The 22917-nt window shown below is 37.6% G+C and overlaps 2 protein-coding genes and 1 long non-coding RNA gene across 7 annotated transcripts in view; 1 reads left to right on the top strand and 2 right to left on the bottom strand.

Moving 5' to 3' along the window:
- Window positions 1-13065, bottom strand: part of GABA-B-R3 (gamma-aminobutyric acid type B receptor subunit 3) — a 32713-nt gene extending 19648 nt beyond the window's left edge. For all 4 annotated transcript variants that reach the window (XM_089860878.1, XM_089860877.1, XM_089860876.1 and 1 more), the window contains exons 1-4: window positions 12712-13065; window positions 11685-11833; window positions 2966-3274; window positions 887-991 (exon numbers count right to left, since the gene is read on the bottom strand). In XM_089860878.1, the coding sequence (XP_089717004.1) occupies window positions 887-991; window positions 2966-3274; window positions 11685-11833; window positions 12712-13048 (900 nt within the window). In that variant the 5' untranslated portion in view covers window positions 13049-13065. The remainder of the gene's footprint in view (window positions 1-886; window positions 992-2965; window positions 3275-11684; window positions 11834-12711) is intronic.
- On the top strand, window positions 8141-10749 carry LOC149602639 (uncharacterized). Of its 2 annotated transcripts, XR_016377800.1 has the most exons (3): window positions 8141-9435; window positions 9622-9722; window positions 9800-10749. It is a non-coding gene; the product is annotated as an uncharacterized LOC149602639 (long non-coding RNA). The 2 variants fall into 2 exon arrangements; XR_016377799.1 differs by having other exon boundaries at window positions 9622-10749.
- A 5038-nt stretch (window positions 13066-18103) lies between the features above and the next one.
- fbp (fructose-1,6-bisphosphatase) lies at window positions 18104-21248 on the bottom strand. Its single transcript, XM_089860880.1, has 5 exons — window positions 20897-21248; window positions 19633-19888; window positions 18690-18968; window positions 18513-18629; window positions 18104-18458 (listed from the first exon to the last, which is right to left on the bottom strand). Exons 1-5 carry the CDS (start codon window positions 21070-21072, stop codon window positions 18270-18272), a joined length of 1017 nt encoding a protein of 338 aa, XP_089717006.1. The 5' UTR covers window positions 21073-21248; the 3' UTR covers window positions 18104-18269.
- Between the last annotated feature and the right edge of the window lie 1669 nt (window positions 21249-22917).

The following is a 22917-nucleotide window of genomic DNA, read 5'->3' on the forward strand; positions in this document are numbered from 1 at the left end:
TCGACCGTGAAGAGAATCAAAAATTAAGTTTATGGTTTATGGGAAAATGCCGATAGCGATTAATAGTTCGTTCGAAGTGCAACCAGAATACTGTAGAGAAGTCCTTGAAATTAGATATTTTCAAGCCCACAACTATATCAGTTACTGGCCCGACTCAATGTGGGTTTCTCTATAGAAATATGATACCAATAACCCAACCAAGAGGAAAAGTTTAAAATCATTATATGGAAAGCATGCGCACAGTATACGTAACTTATATTGAGTTAAATTACACTCTAGGCCTATTAGATGGTAAAGGGAAATAATATAGGTGACCCAGGGGAGTCTTATTGCGCCAATGATAGTTATAGATATAGGAGGAGCTTGTATTTGACGTATGTCAACATGAGCCAAGAGTCGTGGGCTTTCGGGATGACAACATAAGTTCATAAGATATGTTCTATAAGTTTGTCACGGGTTACTGCGAGCTTGTTTTGAAGTGATGACGTGGGTCATAGATTCTCGTAAAGCGACGCCTGGTGAGATGCTTTCAAAGGCTTAACTAAATAAGAAGATGGACTGCAAAACTTAATGTTGTCAATTCTCGCTTGTCATTCTCGAACTAGCTCTCAGTAATCTCTAGCATTCCGAAGTATCGTTAGCGTCTTACTTATGGAACATACCTTATTATGATAACAATAATAAAAGCACTATAGACAACAACCATCTGAATTTTGTAGACTATTTAAAAAGGGGAGGGGGTGCGAGAGGAATTATTTTCCTTAAAATTTTGATCCTTATAGAAAGTGTCTCCGTGGCAGTTTTGAAATTAAGAAGGAGGAGTTAGCTCGAGGGTTACGTTCTCCCAAACTATCGACATTGACTTCCCAGCATGCAGCCTTCTCACCTTGAGCTCTTTAAGATGTTCCTCAAAATCTTGCTCCGTCAGGCTAATAGTGGCTGGGACGCTGATATTCGCCGATTCCAAATCGCTAATCAATGCATTGATTGGCTGCGAAAGAGATAGAAAGTCGATGAGTTTACAAATTGTGAGGAAGTTTCGCCTGTCGTGAATGGATTAGGATAGTTTGCTGCACGGAGGAACTGTCCTACGTAGGAAAGAGAAATCCTGGAATAGCTTCGATATTCGCGAGTCGGGGAAACTTGCTAAGAGTGAAAGATGAGTTGACCCGTCGATTACCCGGACCCTTCCTTATCGGAAGAGCACCAAAATAGACAAAGGGCAAAGTGTACACACGTTTGGGGACTAACTATAGCGTTACAGATAGCGCATTGGAAGGGTCAAGGCCCAGTCACACCTGGGACCCTATTCTGTAATTTTCTCGATCCTTCCCGTAAACATTACGGTTCCCGTTAAGTTTACAGTTTTCCGTTTTTGGCGTAACGGCCACATGAAAATTCGAGAAAAATGCTATACTATAACTTTTCCGTTAAGTAAAAACATTTTTCCCGTTAATTTTTAAATTCCCGTTGAAATTTCATCATACCGTTTTCGTTAGGCTTAAGTTGAACTATTGACAGATTGTTGACTTGGTATTTCTTCACTATTTAATTATTTATAAATTGTCAACTTAATTAAATTAACTTTTATTTATCACGAAAAACGCGTTGACACGCAAAGCATTGCCTTATTTCTTGCACGTAATTGAACTTATTGCCAAAAACAAACACATATGTAAACAATTAAGTTTATACCACTATAATAGTGTTTTTGAAATAGGCTTAACAATGCTTTTTTAAACCGTAAAATCCCTAACGGATGCCTTCGAGCTCACGAAAAGTTAACGTTTACCGTTACCGTTAAGTTTTCGTCCAAAAAGTTACAGAATAGACTTTTTCACCAAACGGTTTTTGCCGACCGTAATCTTTACGGTTCACGAAAACTTTACGGCCAAAAACGCTTAGAGAATAGGGTCCCAGCATGGATAATTAGTAGTTCATCGAAAAATCTCAATATTTATTTACAATCTGATTTTCAACTTCCTGACTAGCTAAGCCTTTGTTGATTTGAAACTGCGCACGATGGTTAGAGTTAAAAGTGTGAATAGGCCTTATTCTCGATCGAGTTCGCATTCACGCGTGGTCTGTTTCCATTAGGCTTAAGTTACAAACTGGGACGTGAACCCGAAGCGAGTCTCAAAGCGTTATAACCAAGAGATTCTCAGCTTGCAAATGGATTCACCATCTAATGATATTTAATCGCTATAAACTCGCGTAACCTTGGTCGTGCGACGACAATTTAGGTAACCCTAGATAGCCCATGCAGTATAAGGTTAGCCCATAAGCGATAACATAAACCATACGTGAACCGCTTCTCAACCGCTTGCACGTGCTCTTATGACTTGATTAAAATGATAGAACATCACGTTTAACGTCTAACAAGTCTGGAAACGTGTTACTAGCTATGAAAGTTAGAATTTAGAGCCGATTCAATGGAAGTGGTTATCCCAAATCAATTCCAGCTGACTTAATTCGAAATCAAGAACATATTCTAAGTGTCATTTGCAAACCTGGCAGCGTTTTAAATACAATATTTTACCACGTTTGGATCATCATATGGGAATGTCACTTACTCACGAGAGTGTATTATGACCTCTCTCTCTACAAAAGTCAATATTGAAAATAACTTTCCCTGTACCACGTTTACAGAATGCATTTATAGCTATGGAAACAAAAAATTAAGATTGACACATATATGGGTAGATACGTGTGTAATATGCGAACGCGACCAGATGTCCCTGACAAGGCGGTATAATAAATGCGTTCGCTAGCGACATATTAATGGCGACCGGGCCTAACTGGGACATTTTTCACAAACGACTGGAGAAAGAGGAAAAGTTATAAGGTAGGTGAATATATTTTCTATCGACTCCTCTGGTTGGTCCAGGAAGGCAAAATTGGATATTAAAACTCTATTTATGGATGACCAGGTCAGGGAAAAAATAACTACCACGAAATAACTCACCAAGGTGTATTCATCGTTGTCCTCGAATATGGTGGCCACAGTGTCCCATTGGAAGTATTGGATGAAATGAACTCTGGCAGCGTGGTGTGATATGTCCGGAGAGACGATACGGTAGAAAAAAGGATAATTTTTTTGGTCACTCAGAGCTGGTGATAAAGCGCCGAACGACAACTGCAAGACGTTCTTGTAATTGACCACTCGCGCTAATCTCTCCGTCGTGTCCGAGTTTGCCGGACCGAGGAGCATGGTCATTTGAGGGCAACGAAACAAAGCGTAGAAAAATTTATCAACCGCAACTCCAGCGTCGCACTGTAATGAGAAATAGATCGCGAAAAATTGTAAATTAATTAGTCACAATAACATTTATTGTATCTCTATGATTTTTAGTTAACAGTTATGTTGGATTTACCAGTAACACCCTGTATACTTTCGCAATAAATACGCGCCTTTTTAACTCCGAAATACGACACTGAACAACAATGAAACTTTCAAAATTTATCTTTTAATATAAAATTGCAATCTTTTTTTCAAATTGAAGTATTTCGAAACCAAATATGACTTTAACCGCTGCCACTAAAAATTCCATACATGATACAATTATTTTTAGCCACGTCATATGATGCATATCTACAATGAGACTATTAATTTCAACTTGCCTGTAGTAGTAGTATCTAATATTTCACTCGCGTTTAACTATTTATAGGTAGGGCGAAAGGCAAGCTATTCTCTCCAATTTTCTGTACGTGTCAACCTAGTACGATTATAAGGCAAGTAAATTAAGTATCAGAAGTATGACAACGATGTGGCTTTAATATTGGTCTTGACCAGCTTGTTTAAAAATTCTGTACATTGAAAGGCCTAGCTATCCATGGATTTACAATAGAAAGAAATTCACAGAATAGAGACGTATTCCGTATAAATTCGTCGACCCTCAAACAAACACACGGTCACACATCGGGTTGCGTGGAATAGATACGTTTTATTTTGATATTACAAACAGAACTAAATATTATACAGTATTTTTGATCGAGTTCTCCGGCCTGAAATTTCTACCACAGTAGAAAAGTTGAAAAATGAAAAATTCATTTCGACCTTTTTATACGGTATAGCTAAACCAACCGTTGTGATGGAGAAAATACGGTAGAATTTAAGCCTAAAGATTTACAATCCGCGTCTAGAAGAAAATTCCAAGATTATTTTTCTTTGGCAGATATTTTTGCTGATTCTCAGGCAGCTAAATGTATCTTTCAGCGACTCTCTCTCTCTCTTACCGGTTAGCCTAACGTCTAGAAAACGGTTTTTCAAAATTCTCCGGCGAGATAAGCCGATATTTATTGCCTTAAAGAGGCTTGTGCGAAGGAAAAGAGGCAGTTCTCTTTAAGCGCTTTATGTAAAGACCGAATCTTGAGGGGCTCACTAGAGGACGACCAAACTACCGAAATAGGTGGATGAAGAGGGAGGTGTTTAAATAAAATTGCAAACGTAAACGATTCCCAGACAGACTCACTTTCAAAATTCATTGGGTACCATAAAGTAACGCGATCCTTCCGAATGAAACATCATACATACTGGGATGGACTTCGCACCCCAAAATTTTGCGAGACTTCAAAATTGAGTTTCTCTTCTTTCTATTCAATTCAATTCAATCTCGCCTCAAACTTCGTCTCTGGACTCCTCTCTATACAGATTGAGAGTTAGCAGCCAACAGTTACGTGGTGGGGGTGTTAGGCTTAGCTTGAAAGATACTATACTATAATAATGTTAGTTCCTATCGCTTAAAAGCGCGGGAAAAGTAACAAAAATTATATCGAGAACTTTTGAAACTTGCCCATGGGGAATTACAGATACTAACGGAGTGCTAAAATTGAAATTTTTCATTTCATAATTCGGATACACAACGTTTAGGGCAAATTTGCAAATGATTACTACAATATCTTAACGAAATAGCAAAATAACACTGCAAGGTGTAGAACTACAATACGGGTAACGCTACAAAGAAAATAAATAGATAAAACTCAATAATATTTATCCATTTAAGGCTAGATTGAAAGAGGCGTGCATTTGGCCTCTGTGTTTTTTCTAATGTCAAATATGAAAGGGACTCCGGTAAATTCACTCAGTTCTTGTCGGAGGAAAAAAATATTGTTTTCCAGCTCTTAAAACAACGAACGACAAAAGAAAGAAAGAAATAAACTCAAACAGAAAAGGGAATCCTGGCTGAACTGTTGAAGTCAGTTCAAGCATAAGTTCATAAGATATGATATTCCACAAGTTTGTCACTGGTTACAAACTGGAGCTTGTCATGAAGTGACGTAGGTCATAGATTCTAGGTAAAGCGACGCCTGGTGCAAGAGGCGCTGTCAAAGGCTTAGTACAGACTAAATAGGGGAAGATGAAGTCCTGCAAAATTAACCGAGTGAAGGACTTCAATTCACGCTTGTCTTTCTCGAACTAGCTCTCAGTAAGCCTCTAGCATTTCGAAGTATAGGTAGTGTCATACTTATGGAACTATCTTATAAACTTATGGTTCAAGGAAGTTCCCTAAGAATCAATAGGTCTCGGGGTGGGTGGACCTTTTCGTTGAAAAATGTCAAGGGAATAAATACAAACTTTTGAAGAGTAATACGCCATATGATATTGGAAGGACTGGGTTGGTTCACAGGAATTCTTTTGAAAAAGCTGTTGAGAACTTGGAAAGAAGGCAATATAGAAAATATTACTACTAAAACAATAAAACGCATTTGGGACCTAACTGCGATTTTCGACAGGCAATCGGGGATTTAAAACTATTGGGAAACGGATGATGGCACCTCGTGCTTCCCATAGCAGCCGACCGTTTGAAACGTCGAACCAAGGAAAGAAAAAAGAAAACGAGTAACGGTTCAAAATGGCAGAAAATTGGCTTGATTTAGAAGGGATGGTACTTTATAGCGTTGAAATTTGGGGAAAAAGAGATGCAAGGGAAAAAATTTCCAGCGATCATCTTCGAAATAAGCCCTGTAAGAAATACACCACGTTTTTCCTCTTTAACCAATTGGAATAATTCGAAAGGCCTGTAACCCGGGTCTTGCTCACGGGTTTTTCCATGTATTGATTTCACCTGACACTATCTACAGTGTGTTTCTGATAAGTCTGCCATCAGGGTAGTCAAGAGAGGGGGGAAATTCGGTCAGTTTCCCCGGGGCCCGTAACCTCCAATGGTGACCAGGTCACCTCTAGAGCTGTCTTGATGTGGGCCCACAAACTATCTTTCTATTGCCATGTCTGCTATAAATTAAAGAACGTGTGTTCTTAGGGTGAAACTGAGAGGAAGTGTTATAGTACTTAGGGTCTACAACATTTATCAGAAAGACTTATCAGAAACAAATGACAAGCGTTTGTGTCAAGTAACTTTGAGTCCCTTTATAGGTTTCACCAAGGAGTTAGGTGAGAATTAGCTCGTTCTTTCAACCAGAATGGTCTATATGACAAAAAGATGGTAGGTGATAAACACCTACAAGACACTCTGGCATATGGTGAAAATGTAAGTTCCGCTACCAAGTACTTCACGGTGGAGGAAAGATAGTAATTTAGCCCAAATTCTCCCTGGAATGGAATGCCTTTTACTAGAGTAACAATTAAGGGAACACACTTAAAGCCTGTGGATAAGGGATACCTGCCTCAAAATTGTAATTACTGCGCAGTATGTATCCACATATAACGAAATAAAATAAAAACCATCGAAACAATGCCTGGGAAAAACCAGTAAGAATTACAAGTACAATCGAGATAACAACAGAGATACTAAAGTTAACAAATTGAACGGATTGTGTAAAAAGAAATCAGAGGCCCGCCTAGCTATAGAATTGAGAGCTAATCAAGAAGCTAGTGCTGGGAGCCCTTACTTATTAGCGGCAGAGCGAAGTTCCAATTAGGATAGCTGCTGCGATGTAATTACCCACCAGGAAAGTAACCGATTTATTAAAGTACAGCCGAAGGACAACCGCGAGGTTTTGTTACAAAAAAAAATATTTCCACTCTTTCCAAGTTTGAAATAAAGGAGAGATCTTGTTAAAATCAAGACGGATATAGTCAATTACAGCCTTAGATTTACTGTAATATCTAATCAACGGCGGAGAATATATTTCTAATTGTAATTAGCAAGGCGCTTTTGTACATAACAATGCTGTAGAACTTAATAAAAGGCCAAAATGTTACCATGCACTTTAGTTTTGTTAATATCATTAAGGGAAACCAGTCCGTTTAGCTGGCACTATCTTGTAGCGCAGCGTTCAATTGCATCCCCTTCGGATATATATATATATATAAGAAACCGGATTTTAAAGTCTTCATCTTGAACTTTTTCTCGACTCTCAAAGTCTCAGTGTCTCCCGTCTGGGATTGAGAATGCGATTCCGAGAAAATAACAAAATACAATACTCTCTGTGGAAAAGACATTGAGGTAGCAACATAAGTTTGGTTAGAATTGTTTCGTGATCTTGAGAGAGAAGTAGGCCTATATAAGTCTACCCGTATGTCCTTTTACGTTTGACGAAACAAGTGATAGAGAGGCGGAGTGGAACACTGTACCATTTCGATAAAACTTCCGAGCAGGCACATCCCTACCTTTCCCAATATTCAATTGACAAGATAGTCAAAGCCGAACGAAGACTTTGATTCGAATGCAATGAAAGTGGTGGACGAGAAGAGAATTGCATCAAATGGAAAAAAGAGCACGATCCAATGGGAACGTTTTAAAGTACTTCACTTTCTTTCTATTTCTTCCCTTAAGCCTTTGCCCCTTATTTCGAATTAATATAGCAGTCTACTCGGACAAGCGAATGTTTGGAAAGGAGTTGAACCCGAATTAAATGCAATTTAACGAAAAACGAGGGCCCTTTTTAACTGAACAAAAGAAAAGTTAATCCATGGAGTGACCCCGTTGATTTTTTTTATTCTATTTCACTATTTCAGTGCTAACTGTAAGTAGATCAATTTATAAATCTATTTATCGAAGAACGCCCTAACCCAAAGTGCACTTTTAAGATTGCTAATTGCGACTTCAAAACGTTAGACCTAAAATCTCCGCAATTCCACAAATAGAGAAATCTTTACCTAATTTAAGTCTAATAGAGAAAAAAGGAAGTATTTGGATATAACCAACCGAATGTGGACCCTTAAAAATAAGTGAAGTACCAACCGTAACTACGCTCAAAAACAAATACGATAAAACTGATTTCCCCAAAGTAGACCGATAAGGAAATGATTTCCTTATTGGGGAAGGGGAAGGAAGGAATAGACCATCAAAAGTAAGCAATGTAGAAATATGTTTCGAAATCGGCAGGCCTCCCAGGAAAATTCAAATACCGCGTATCGAAAATTGTAATAAAATATATTTGAAACTGAGATAAGGGTCTGAGTAAATACATTTCGAGATCAATTCTCTTACTAAAACTAAAACTATGGATAAAAACTACGATAATGGTCCAATAGAAGAGGATTAGATCCGTTTTCTAGTCTTTAGAAGAATAAGAAAAAAAGAATCGGATTTTGAGAGTAGAAAGAAAATATTGTAGAGAGAACTTTGAAACTATGCAGACGATAAAAGTAAATCACGGATTGGCTTAGCGTTTCAGGAATTCATTAAAATGTCTATTGTAAAGGATGATATGGATTGGAAGATAGAGGATGGTAAAAATTGCTACGTAAGCCTAATAAAAGAGTAACGTCCGGAGCACCTGTTCACAGTCAAAGGATAAATAAGGAGAAACGGGAAACTTTTCATACCGCGATAGCTATAATAAAGGGAAAGTTGTAGTGAAAATAACAACAGGGTTTCCAACAATATATTTGTGTGCAGAATGAAGTTGGATATAGACTCCGTCAAATAAAGTTCAGAACTAAACAAGTAACCATGATTTGAAGTTCCTTATGACCATTTTGGCTTGAAATATTTAGTATTAAAGCACCGATGAGACTAGACCATTAAAAAGGTATACAGACGACTGCAGAAATTGCATTTCTCCCAAAAGTGTCCCCCTAGAGATGAGAGAAAATGAAACATCTTTGAAGGAAAGCTACGGATTCAAGTTCCGGTTTAAGATAATACCGCGATAAAGGGTGTGAACCATCAATATATCTGCGTAACCCCCCGCTTTACCCTTACTACTTTTTCATGGTAAAAATACGTCATATAACCTACAAGATCCTAGCATAATTTTCTTTTGAGGCAAAGCAGCCTCCAGAAAAAGACAATGTCTCTCGACCCTGTTTGGGGGTAAGTGTATACCGTGGCACTAGAGGAATGGTCAATAGTGCGTGGATAAAGTTACGGCGTAAGACAGTCCAAGGTCCGTTGTTCCGATGGAGTTCACTTCACTGACAACTTTGATTGTCAAGGTATAGAAAGAGGGGGAACTGATACGAAGGAAAAAAAAGAAAGGTTCAGGATGGAGATTGGAGAAACCATGCCATCTTGGCGGGAAACTCTGGTAAACTAATAGGGAATTGGCGCGAGCCTCGTGCATGCCACAGCAGGTTTTAGAGTACGGGTGTTTTGCGTATACCCAAAAAAAACGCGTCAAAGTTTCTTATACTAGGCCTAAATCTGACGGCGAGAATATCACATTCACAAGAATCTTAAGCCGAGTAAACTTGGTTGGTTTTTCATTTTTCAGAAAAAACCGAGAAAGCGGATTAGAACTTTAAGATTCACGTCAGAGCTGTGTCTAGACAGAGATGTAAGAAAAAGGAGTAGAGCTATAGCAGGGAAACACAGGTGTAAACAAAAGCGTACTTTGACGATAACCACCTTTCAACTCCTTCTGTTATGGTACATAATTCTCTTTGGTCTAGAACGAAAGAGCAACATCAACAACGATATTGATGGTTAAGTTCAACAACCCATTCTCTATAGGAACGTCGCGTTTTTACAAAGAAATTTTGATTTTTTTCTTTGCTTTCATACTGAAAGAATTTCGTGTGGAAGAAATAGCTGTTGAGCTAAGCTATTACTCGAGGCGTGGTTACTTAGAGGAAGAAAGGTTACGACTACAATGATGAAAAGATCAAAGATATTCAACATATGATCGAATAAAAATAGCGTTCGAACCTTTCGGATAAAAATAGGCTTAGCTAGCTGATAAAGGTTAAACCAGGGATAGATTTAATTTTAGAAGTAGGAATGGAGAACAGAGTAATCTGGACGCGCGTCATAGTCCCGGACCCCCTTCCACGGGACGGAGAGGTATGAAAGAAGAGGTGGGTCATAGCGACAGAGGTAAAATGGAATTACGTATTTTTTGCCGTCGCGTCAGCAACGTCACCAAAACGTAGTTTAAGTGACCCAATAAGATAATGCAAACTTTTCGTTACGTGTTGGAGGGAGGGGCTCTATACTGGGCTATGAGTCAGACTGAAGTAAATACTAACCGTTCTCCATTCCTACTTCTAAAATTAAATCTATCCCTGGTTAAACCAATTTTTTCCCGCGGTGAACTTTCGTACAATGTAAACCCGCAAGTCGACGTAATTATAGTAACTTTTTAAGTAGATAATGCATTCAGAAACAGTCAGTTCGATTTCTGAACGTGCAGGAGATAAAAATGCAAATTTCTTTCATGGAAATATATCAATGTTAAATAGATTCCGAACTCCGGAAGAAGTAGGGTTAAAACCGAAGGTTTACTTTGAGGTTTAAATCATACGTAACTAGCGCCTGTTCTGATAAAAACGGAGACCAGAAAAAAAATACCTTATCCCGAATGGAAATATGGAAATATTCAGCAAGAAAAATACGAGCCCTATATAAGATACGTGTAAGTCCGATATTTTTTGGGGAATGCAGGAAGGATAGCTTAGTGGGCGACTTTGAACAAGAGTTGAAATTTTTCGTTGAATTGGGAAACAAATATTGGAAACGTTTTCCGAAAGAAAGAATATTATTTGATAAGGGAAATAAAAACGTGATTGTTTGACCTTAGTTTTCAATTTAAAAGTATGTTTAACCTTTACCCCTAGAATGCCAACCTTATTCAAGTCCATTTGTTTCTATTCAATCTTAAATTCTTCAACTAAGAGTTAAATACCCACCATGTGCAATATTATTTATTTTCCACCGTTTTAAATTTTAAAACGTATTATTTCCACTGCACGCTTAATCATCCTTCGCTTTAAGCTTCGTCATGGCATAAAGGATATTTCTGGTAAGTCTTTATCTATTTTTATCTCTATACCTCTCCTTACTAAAACCAAGAAGTGATATCTAGTTTACTAGGGAGAATTTATAAATTCGCCACATTTCCAGCTTTATCTCCAGTCCAAAAGTAGGTCCGGTGCTAATCCCCCCCTCGAAATTACAACCAGCATCTCATTGGTTCTTGAAAACTTACGTCAGCACGACGCGAATGACGAATTACGTATTTTCCGACTGAGGAGAGGTGAAATAGCCCGGCCTCCTGTTACGTCCCCCCTTATATTTTGAAAGGGGAACTGGGACTATGGCGCGCGAATACTTAGGCATCTTATACCTTCTCACTAATAAGCTAGATATCACTTCTTGCTAAAACCAATTCACTAAATACTTCTTAATGATAAATAACGCGATATCTACTGACTCCACCCAATACACGTACGTCACAATTATAAAAACAAAACCCACGCGGCCACTTCATGCTTAATCAATTATTCAAAACACATACGTAGTAACATACACAACCAATAAAAATAACGTGGCATTTACCTCGGTATCATTATCGTACATTTCCAGCTTGTATCCTGGAATTAAATTTATGGAATTCACGTCTTCAATTGCAAGCTTGACCGCGGTCAACTCTGATTTCCCGTCCAGTGGATGATCCCGGCAAACGCAATTGCTGATTTCGAACAAACCTAAAATGTTAAAAATAAAATTTAATAAAACCTTTTCTTTCCCCATGCACGTGAATTTAGAAATTTCTCCTCGGAGTGTTCATTTACGACATTAATTTATATCGTAGTCATAGAAAAGGTCGTAAAAAAGTCAATATTAATGAGGGAATTAAAACTGTTCGTGTTATCTTTCACTAATGAGGGAAAGGAGGTCTGTTTTTAATTGCTATTCGCGAGACCGGTGTTCCTAATGGGCGGTCATTAAAAAAGATATATTTGCCTTTATTTAATTGATTAACATTAAACATTTAACTATCATGGCAAAGGCTTATCAATAGAACTTCGGGTTAATCTACAGAAAAATTCAATTTACAATGAGCTTGAATAACACATAAGGCCTACGCTGATTTAGCGTGTAGCCGTGTAAATGACTTTAAAAGTCAGTCTACTGATTAGGGTTCAATTAAAATAACTGCAACTTCAAACGTCGAGAAAATTTATTTTTTTCGCGCGAAGTTACCGTTATTATTTCACCTTTCATTATTTTCTCTGTAAATAATCGTAAATTATTAGTTGTGATTTGTTATTAATTGTATTTTAACAACAAAAACACAAGTTTTTTTGGTCCCATTTTATCGGTGTGACATAAATATCTCCTCGTTCATTGTTAAAGACTGAGTAAATAGAAGCCTTCGAGTGCATAGATCCTTCACATTCCAAGCCCTTGAACCAACAAAAACTAATCAAGTGTACCTTCGTCCATAAATAAGTCTTATATAAAATCCATCCGCAAATCGAAGGATTCCGCGTCCCAGGATAAAAAAAAAGAGTCATACACATACCACCCTACTTCACACTGCGTCCGATAGACAAAAAATAAAGCTCTTAGATCTATCTACCTTGAAGAAAAATGATCTTTTCTCCTTGGTCCTCCTCGAAATCATCTACAACGTCTAGGAAAGTGTCGTTATCCGAAATGGAGGTTGTGTCCAGCGGGACTAGGGGTTCAGTAACGGGAGTTCTTCCCGAATAATATCCGGCCGTCCCGTTATCAGAAACCGAATCCCAATAGGTCGTCGATGTGTCAAAGTTGAATGTAATCGAAGCGTTAGCGATGGTGGGTGACACGGGTTCCTCGGACACGGAGGCGCGGCAAAAGCAAAGCAACCAGACCAGGATGGACCAAAAGATTTCGTTCGATGATAAGCGATGATTTCTCGATGGCGTAGATCCCATTACACACAATCTTCTACCGTTAACGAAGACGACTAAACAACCTCTTTCGCATAACTAAGCCTAATTTCAATTCATCAAGCCTAAGTTCATTCAAGGACGCCCGCGAGTCACGTCGTTCTGCTTGGACTCCGGTTGTTGTTGTTTAAAGTTGCATCGCAAAACTAAAACTCGTATAAAAAACTTTAGGCCTAATTCTTCTTCATTAATATCTTGGACTTTAAACTTGTTGCGTAACTTTAATAATTCTTGAGTAAAAGATTTAAACCAAGGCCGTGTGATAATAAACTGGGCAGAATCGGTCCTTTCAAAGACTTTGGGTTAGTTTTACAGTACCACAAACCCACACGGTCACTCGGGCTATACTACAATTTCTGGTTCACGTCACCCTCTTAGTTCATCACCGGACAGTTATCTGTCAACCTTACGCACGCACCTCTAAAACTCTTTTTGCACTGTTTTACAGACACCCCCGCGTTGGTTCGTAGTTGCGAGAGAGAAACTGTAGCTCCCGCCGCCTGTTTCGATCGTTCAGACTTCACTGCTACGCTTTTCCCAAAACTGAAACTGAGGGAATGCAACGCGCTCCGATTCAGACAGAGTTCTTCAGACATTCGAGGAGAAGAGGGGGATTCTTTCAGAGTGAAGACGCGCCATCTAACTGACCGATGGTAAAGTGTTGAGGTGGAAAAGTTTCAGGTATAGTTTTGAGGAAGAACCACTATAGGTATTGAAGCATATACCTATGTTTTTGTTGACCAACGAAAATAACATCTCCAGAAAAAACCCTTGGCCAAACTGAGGTAATCTTCTAAGGATAGTAAATACTTGGATAATAGATTAATTAATCAAATTTTCAATCAAATAATCTCACTAATTAATATTCACCATAGCAACTCTGATAAGTGGTAATATACGCGAGGTAGAGACAATGTCTTAGTTGTGCTAAGAGAAGTGTGTCTCACTTCGAAAACGTCTAAGAAAGACTATTGATAGCTCACAAACCAATTCGACTAGACCTCTTGCAAATCCCTTTCATCCTTAGCAGAGACTCTTGAAGTTTAAGGCAACCCCCCCCCCAGTTACACCTTTCCAAATTTCACCTTCAGCGAAATAAGAGGTTTTACGCCGTCTTCCTCACTAAGGGCTCGCTTGCTTCTCCAAAATATGCATGCAAAGACGGGTTTCGAAAATAGATATCAAAAATATATGTAAATTAGGGTGTCCACGATTGATCAGTTCACTTAGCCCGTAGAAATTTGTAAAAAATAACAACCTGATTTAGGAAACATGGTTTACAATAAATATTTAACGTATTTCTTATGTCTATACGTGGTTCAGGTACTAGCAAGGGCTGAGAGAGAGCGAGAGAGTAGGACATAGGACAAGAGTGCAACGAGTGGGCTCTAACTCTAATAGAGTTTGTCCTCTAGACTATCAGACTAAAGAGTAATATTGAAAAGTGGGGTGTGTTCGCATTATTTGAACTTGGGAAAATTAGAATTTTTTCTTTTCTTTGAATTATTTATAAGGCGTTTCTCAAAGATTCTAACAACAGTTCTCCTCTCCACCTGTCGCCAAGGTGCTTCAATGTTTTGGCAGCTTGGAATTTAATTAAAAGTTTCGGTACCATGTCTGAATTTAAATTGTTAATTACTTTTTGCTAATTATTTAATTGATAATACAACAAATTCCTCAAGTTCCATCTAATTAATTATGTTGTGTTTTATCCTCAGCATGCGACCCTCGGGAGAACAAAAGCTTTTAAAACTAAATAGATTTATGGCTTTCTCTTACACGGCTTGATAGAGTACACAGTGATTGGATTATTTACTTCATTAAAAAAACCGTATTATAAGATGTATTACACTAATAAGAAAAGAACATTGTATAATCCTGTGGGGTATGTTCTTAGATAAACATTCCACGGGAAAAGATAAAGCTACCCAATATATCTTAGCTATTCGCTACAGAGAGCCCTTGGAATTCGGATATACTCCGTTTGTGGCTTGGAATGCAAACCCGTGCGCTAGATGAAGTTAATTCAAACGGAATAGTGATTAATAATACGAAGCCCAACTTAATACTATTGAAAAGAATATTCAGAGTTGCCACAAATTTTTTCATTTCAAAATTCCTTGACTTTTTTCGTTTTTTTTCCCTTGCTGTAATTAAGTCACTTTCCCTGACAAATTTTAACACTTATTTGCAGAAACCCGGTTTTCCCTGACATATCGCACCCATATTGAAAATACCTGGCTTTTCCTTAATTTCCAGGTACTACACCAACCCTTAATATCTCAAACTTTTACACCTAATTAGAAGTTTAATCATAAAATCAAAAGTTAAATGATTTAACAACGATGTTGATTTAATTCAAAACACAAGCGTTCATACAGAGAAAGCTTTTCTCTTTTTGGGTCGGGTTTATTTTCAACGTTCATTTTCTATAGGCCTTTGGTTCATTTTACAGAATGGGAAGGTGTGAAACGGTCTCCGTGGGGGACCTAGTCGAGACTCAAGTCCGATTGTTCTATTATTTTCGCTTCTCTCTCTCTGGAATCGTGCCTTTGTCTAACAAAGAAAGACGCAGTTAACCGCGCGTTGCATCTCCGTTCTTATCTAACTAGGTGTACCTTTGGAAAACGGCCACGCGTCGCTAAAGGACCCTCCCCGAAATTAGGAACCAGAGCAAAATGATATTATTCCTGAACTCACAACTTTACAAAGAGATTTCCCCGGTCTCATTTTAATTGATCAGTACACAAAACCGTAGGTGGTCGACCAGCAAACTAATGGATTACAAAAGCAACTCGCACACAAAAGTCGAAAACTCAATTCGTTAATTCGAGAAAGTCTTCTTATTTAGCGAATTAATTGATGAAGTTTTCTAAATTAAGGGTGATAACTTCCAAAACCTTCTTCATAATTTTATTTTATTATTATTATTATTATTTTTTTCAACATACGATATCAACTTAAGACAAACGTGACAAGTAAGATAAAAACGTTCTCACTGGTGGTGTCGGAATTTTTCCTTCTGATCTTAGTAAAAGGGTTTGTCCATCGTGCGAAAGGAATTAGAAAGTAACTAGATCTTCAAGCGTACATCATAAGTACTCTCCCGAGTTGTTTCGAAGCACGGACCCGTAATTAATATTTCACGGCGGAAGATGGGTCGAACGGTCATCATAGCTTCGAGGTAGGTGCGAAGAAAATTAAGATCAGAAACCGAACCGAGTGAGAGAGAAAATATTACATCTTTTAATTAAAACAAACACCTTTCTTTTCCTTTTTTTTTCACCCCATTCATTGTCATCTTTTAACAAAGAATAAGAAGGTTTTGGGCGAGACCATCCTCTCATCGTCTGCTTTCTCTTTCTCATAAAGGGAATATGACGCGCAATGATTGGTGGAAAGAAAGAAAGGTTGGGTTGTATTTTTGTAATCAGGAAAGATAAAGGCTTACCTACTAAGAAGCATTGAATTCCTCAAGCCTAACACAAAAGTTATCAACAAGTTTGAATATAAACCGTTTCTTCTTCCCTTTTGCAAAGGCAATAACGGTATAGGGTTAAAAGAGAAGTTTTGGGAATATCTCTTAGTCATCAGGATTTTGGGAGCTTGAACGAAACCAAAGAGCAGAGAGAGAAAATGAGATTTGTCCTGTAAGGTGACCCAAAAGATGAGAGAAAACTCTCCTTTCAGCACTTGTTACTAAGCCTAAAATAAATTCGCGGACAAAGACGAAGTCACGCTTGCAAAAGAGTGGAAAAATACTCTCTAAGCTTCTGCAAGAAACAAGATCATCGTAAAGTTTCTGAGCGGAATATTAAAAAGTTTTACAAAAGGGGAAAACTTTTTTTATGACTTCTTTATACCGTTAACGTAATAAAACAAATTATCAAGAGTACATGTTAAAAGTTACTCCATGGAAGGAGCACGTCCCAATATTGAAAGACTTACTTTTATTATTTGGAGGCTCAATTACTTTCCCAGACAGCATTGAAAGTTGTTTTATTTGAAAACCTTCCGCTTGTAAACACGTATACCAAATCCGATCAAATCACACCCAGCCGAGTGATCTAGACATAACGTAATGTACAGTATACCATATTGATAGAGTAAAATGAAGAAAGGTTTTGCACGTTGAATAGAAAAATAAAATGGCGTAAGAAAAAAAGTGACATAATATCCGAATGAATGCGAGACACGATTTCTTTCGGCTTTTTCGACATTTTCTATGTCCTTTAAGAATGATTTATGAGAGACAACCCTTTCATATTTTCTCGCTTTTTTTCGACAAAGAATTTTCCGCCCAACAAGACGCTATCATCTATGGAACATAGAGCAGAAAGCTTTTTACCAACTGAGGGTACGAAAAGGTGTCAAAAGCAAAATATTTTTTTCTTTCACACTTTTGGTAAATCCACGTATACATAATGCGAACGAGACCCTTATTTGTCGCAGCGATGATTAGGGCTAGACGGGATTATATTGGAAAACTGACGGCTTGATAGACAAGCTCAACTCTAATTGGTTCTATAGTTATTTAAATTTGAGAGATGGAAGGAAGCCCCGCAATTTCAGTTTTGAATCTCTAATATTACTAGGGGGGCTTTATTTGCCGATCGTTAAAATTTTCATCTAAAGTTATTATTATTACAAATAATATTAATAGGAAAGAGATTAACTCGGATCCAATTTCCGGGGGGAAATTTTAATCTCGGATTTTTGGGCTTAGACGTACCATGAATAAGGGACTATTGACAGGAAATATTTGGTGAGATTTCTCCAAAGAGGACAGTGTTGAAGGCCATGGTTTAATGTATTATTGACAAGGAGGAAAAAATTCATACAAAGCAATTATATGGTTAACCATTAACTAAATTACCACCTTAATGTTACGTTATTATTGTCACTGGCAAACGTCAAGAGTGGATCCAAGACCGCCCATGGATGTCGCTACTTAACGGACGCACCGTAATCCAATAGCTACCAAATTGATCCGATTATTAAGTAGCGCGATCTATCGCGTAATATCAAACCCACGAATAATTATTTTTAAATTAATTTTATTTTGTTTAACAAACAACGCTAAGTACATGGTTCATTATCCAAACATTAAATTATGCAATTGTAATTTTTGTACCAAAAATATAGAACAACTTCAACTTGTAAAAGACTTAATTGGTGGGCGGTTTTAAGTTTGGCTGGCATTGTCTTAGATGCCGTGTTTTTTATAGAGATCAATTACTTCTTGGACATCATCCTTGGATCCCAAGAAAACGGGACACCTTTGATGAATGCCAGTTGGTACAACATCCAAAATTGGGATTTTTCCGGTTGAAGCCAAACCCCCGGCTTTTTCCATGATATAAGCCATTGGAACACATTCGTAAAGAAGTCGCAACTATGGTAACACATCGAGTTAAACCTCAGACTTAACTCACTAATGTTAACTCACTTTTCCATTTGGAGATTCTTTGGTAGCAGGGTACATAAAAATTCCACCATATTTCAGAGTACGGTGCACATCGGCAACCATAGATCCAACGTAACGGGCTCCGTATGGTTTACCATTCTAATTTTTTTAAAGTAATTAAGAGTATTTATTTAATTATGGATAAAAATATTGCCTCACCTTTGGATATTTTCTACTCTTGACGTATTCAGAGACGGCTCCATCCCAAAGTGCTTCGTAACCTTCGTTTAAACTGTATATTTTACCCTTGGGTTTAACTTGCATACATGGATCAGTTAAAATAAATTCCCCAATGGCCGGGTCCAACATGAAGCCGTTAACTTCATCACCAATTGATATGACAACCATAGTGGCGCTACCATATAGAGCGTAACCCGCCGCGACCACATTACGACCGCTTTTTAGAGCGTCCTCGACAGTTGGTGGACCAGTTGACGTCTAAATAAATACACGTAATAGAAGGATGACACTCTGCACCCTCTTAATACTTTAGTTATGTAACATGATTCTTCCCAGGCTAACCCTTTATGTTTTCTCTCCTGATCATCAATCTTCAGAAGGGCATCGCAAATAGTTAAGAGCTAATAGAGCAATGATGCCGGAACTATTTATCGCGTATGTGATTGTGATTTGGTTTAGTCAAGAAGTGATATCTAGTTTATTAGGGAGAAGGTACAACATGCCTAAGTATTCGCGCGCCATAGTCCCAGTCCCCCTTTCAAAATACAAGGGGGAAGTAAAAGGAGGCCGGGCTATTTCGCCTCTCCTCAGTCGGAAAATACTTAATTTTCTTCATTTGCGTCACTCTGACGTGAGTTTTCAAGAACCGATGAGATGGTGGTTGTAATTTAGAGGCGGAGATTAACTCCGGACCTACGTTTGGACTGGAGATAAAGCTGGAAATGTGGCGAGTTTATACCTTCTCCCTAATAAACTAGATATCACTTCTTGGTTTAGTAACCTTGAACACTCTAAATGTTAACGGATGTTGGGAAGAATCATGTTACAATTACCCCGCTTTGTGGTATGTACACTTCTCTCAAGAGAAGTATTATATACTTGCAGAAATGAAGGTTTACGATGTAAAAACTAAAGGTTATACCTTCTTATAAATGGCAAAAATAGATCCAATAGACACCAAACAGTCTATATTAGACGAGCCATCAAGTGGATCGAAACAAACGATGTATTTCCCTTGTTTTTCGGTCTCAACTTCAATTACTTTTTCATTTTCTTCTGATACCAGTAAACAAGTGGCGAATGAAGACTTAAGCATGTTTATAAAAAGATCGTTGGCCAAAGTATCAAGTTTTTTCACTTCTTCCCCCTGAACATTAACCTCGCCGGCAATTCCATATCTGCAATGACGTAATTTAGAAATGAAGTATAACAGATAAAACACTTGAACAGTTTATAAAATGCCCTTGAAAATTATAAGACCATCTTCTTAACTTTCAGTAAACAAAAATTAAATATTCTTATCATAATCAATTTGAAACTTCCTTAAATTGCCTTTCAAATTCTACGAATTTCGCAACAGCCTCAAATCTTTTGTTCATAGAATCTTTTCACTTAAAGGGAGGGTGAAGTAGAAATCCAAATGATTATTTTATCGATTCTTCTACTAATTATAGTCAAACATTCAGGAAATACTTTCCGAATGATTTTAAAATTCAAATTAGGTTCAGATTTTAAGGATAATTTTAAAGGAGGACCTCCGACCAATCGCGTAACGCCCTGCCTTCTTGTTTACAAAATCCTCGTGGCACGCTCCATGTGTGGCGCCACGATTGTCACGTCGCGCGCAAAATTTCATTCGACACGGAATATGCCACGAGAATTTTGTTGACAAGAAGGCAGGGCTTTACGCGATTGGTCGGAGGTCCTTTAAAATTATCCTTAAAATCTGAACCTAATTTGAATTTTAAAATCATTCGGATTTTTTTCCTGAATGTTTCACTATGCAGACTGCTCTTGTAATTAGTAGAAGAATTGATAAAAAAATTACTTGATTTTCTACTTAACCCTCCCTTTAACATTTCAAACTAACTGGTTTTTAAAGTAGTTGGTGTATTTCGTAATAATAGATAAAATGTATGCAATTTTTAAACAGCTCTAAAAGTAAAATTTAAAATTAACTATCTAAAAAAGTAATTAATTTTGGGCGACATTAATTTCCATTACGTATATTTAATGTTTTAACCACACAACTACGTAAGAGCGGGGGTGTGTCCTTCACGTTATCACTGAACGTACCTTATCAGTGAAGACGTTTGCCCTTCTGATAGTGCAAGGGTATTAACTCAAAGATGGAAATATAGGCTTGGCAACAAGGTTAAATAATTACTTAACAAAATAATACTTACAAATTAGCTAATCCAGCTTTCCTGACGGCGGATGAGACGGCTTTAATCGCAGTTAATAAACTGTTCAGTAGTTGCGTCAGGTCACCAGTTGCCGAAGGCACTTTCTTTTGTTCGGCCAGGACATACCGCGTCAATGTCATTGAGTTGGTGTCAATTGCTGGTCCCGTTGAAGTCATTTTGTTAACTCGTTTAATAACGACAAAAACTACTCTAAATAATTTTATGTTAGAGAATAAAATTTTGCTTAATATCGCATTCGCGTCTCGACAACTTCCAAAGCGAGTAGACGCGTGGCCTCTACTAAACTAAACTTTTATCTCGTTTTCTCCTAAACCCGGGAGACCGGTTCAACAGAATCAACACGCGATTCGCAACTCAGCGAGAGGCCCTTGACGTCATAAACACACCCTTGATATTAACTACGTAATCGCAACACCTTTAAGAGACATCTATCCGTAAAAATGATTTAATTTTAACTTAAAGTTTTTTAAGTTAATGAGTTAAAAATTGGCTCAAAAAAATTCAATTTCGATGCCCAATTTATATGCGAGCAAGTCTCGTAAAATATTAATATCGAAAAAAATATCGATTATGTTTATCTTCGTTTGTACAGTTTTGGGATAAATAACTAATTTCAGGACTTAGGACCGAAATTCAAAATCAGTGCCGGAAAAGGCGACATTTCTCTATAAATATTAAGTAAAATGGGATCAAAGTTTTGAAATTGGGAAATAAATAGAATTTATGCTTCGACTTCGTCAAATGCGCTAAAATGTTTGTTTTCAATAATTATTTGTCTACTAATTTTAGAACAATAAAAAGAAAATTTAATGAAGTGTTGCAATAGACTTCATTAATTAATTCAAACCACAAACTTGCCATTTTCGTTAATGTAGTTATTTTATACACAAATACCATATTTTCTATAAGGCCCTTGATACATACTAAACTTCCCCGTAGTCTAACGCCACCTACAGTCTCTTTCGCGCAACTCCTTCAATGGAAAAGGATGCGGAAAAATTGCTCCCAAGGGTTTAAAATCCTTTCATATCTCAATTGGTTAAAACTAGCATACCACAAACGAACACCGTGTTCTGGGCGAATATATGCCTAGACGCAATTATAGGTTAAAAATGACAAATAATTAAGAGAGTTTCTTGGTGTAACTAAACAAAAGTTATCGCTTCTTGTTACATTTCATTGGAAATCGGCTTTTAGATTCTAACGTGTCAGTACGGATGGATAAAAGTATCCTGGCTCCGGGCTAATTAATACGTTTCATTAGAATCTCAACACAAATTCATTCTTAAATATTGGTATCCCGTAATATATCTGTGTCCCCCAGGCAACAAATCTTTCACCTTAATTCACGCCTGGGTGTCAGGCGTAAATGTCTAATTTTACGTTAATAACATAATTATAAAATTAAGAGATATCAGTTTCGATGTCTCCATAGTTGAAAGGCCTCTACAGTCTACACGGTACTGTGTTCCGCAGAGCATTAGGCTTTTTAGTGCACGCAATTTTTAAGCAAGTATATTACAGCGGGAGAGATAAATTGACCTATGGGACTTGGTGTATAATATATATAAGGCGGGGCGATCCATTTTAGAGAAAAGAGAAATGAGGGGCATGGATTTCGTAACAAAAAGAAGCGAGGGTTAAAATCCCCCGCACCAAATAAGGGACTAAAGTCAAGTGCGTTCATTAATTAAATTAAAGGGCGCACGCTACTTTTAATTGGGACGTTGGGAGCTAGCTGCCTGATTCGTTCGTGCTTCGGGTCGAGTTTTACCCGGTGGTCTATAAAAGTATATATAGATACGAGCTGGGTTTCAAACTGGGAGCGAACGGGCTAATTTGACGAACACTCTTTGAGTCTTTGAAGCGAACAATTTACCTTATAGGCAAACGACTAGAGTTTCCAATATAAAGAACAATAGATTTATCCGTGTCGAGTGTGTATGATTTTAATTCATCGTAATTTGACCAACGTTAAGATGCAATTATTATATTCCTGA

Source organism: Phalangium opilio, unplaced genomic scaffold (assembly GCF_054372755.1).
Source record: "Phalangium opilio isolate 3A_F unplaced genomic scaffold, DU_Popi_V2 ptg000354l_1, whole genome shotgun sequence".
In the NCBI taxonomy this organism is placed as follows: domain Eukaryota; kingdom Metazoa; phylum Arthropoda; class Arachnida; order Opiliones; family Phalangiidae; genus Phalangium; species Phalangium opilio.

Bases quoted from the DNA above. Each gene is read 5' to 3' on its own strand.
- fbp (XM_089860880.1), bottom strand. From the start codon at position 21,072: ATGACTTCAACGGGACCAGCAATTGACACCAACTCAATGACATTGACG. The intron at 18,630-18,689 runs GTGAGGCAATAT...TAAAAAAATTAG, and splicing joins AGAGTAGAAAATATCCAAAG to AATGGTAAACCATACGGAGC. The intron at 18,459-18,512 runs GTGAGTTAACAT...GTGTTACCATAG, and splicing joins AAGAATCTCCAAATGGAAAA to TTGCGACTTCTTTACGAATG.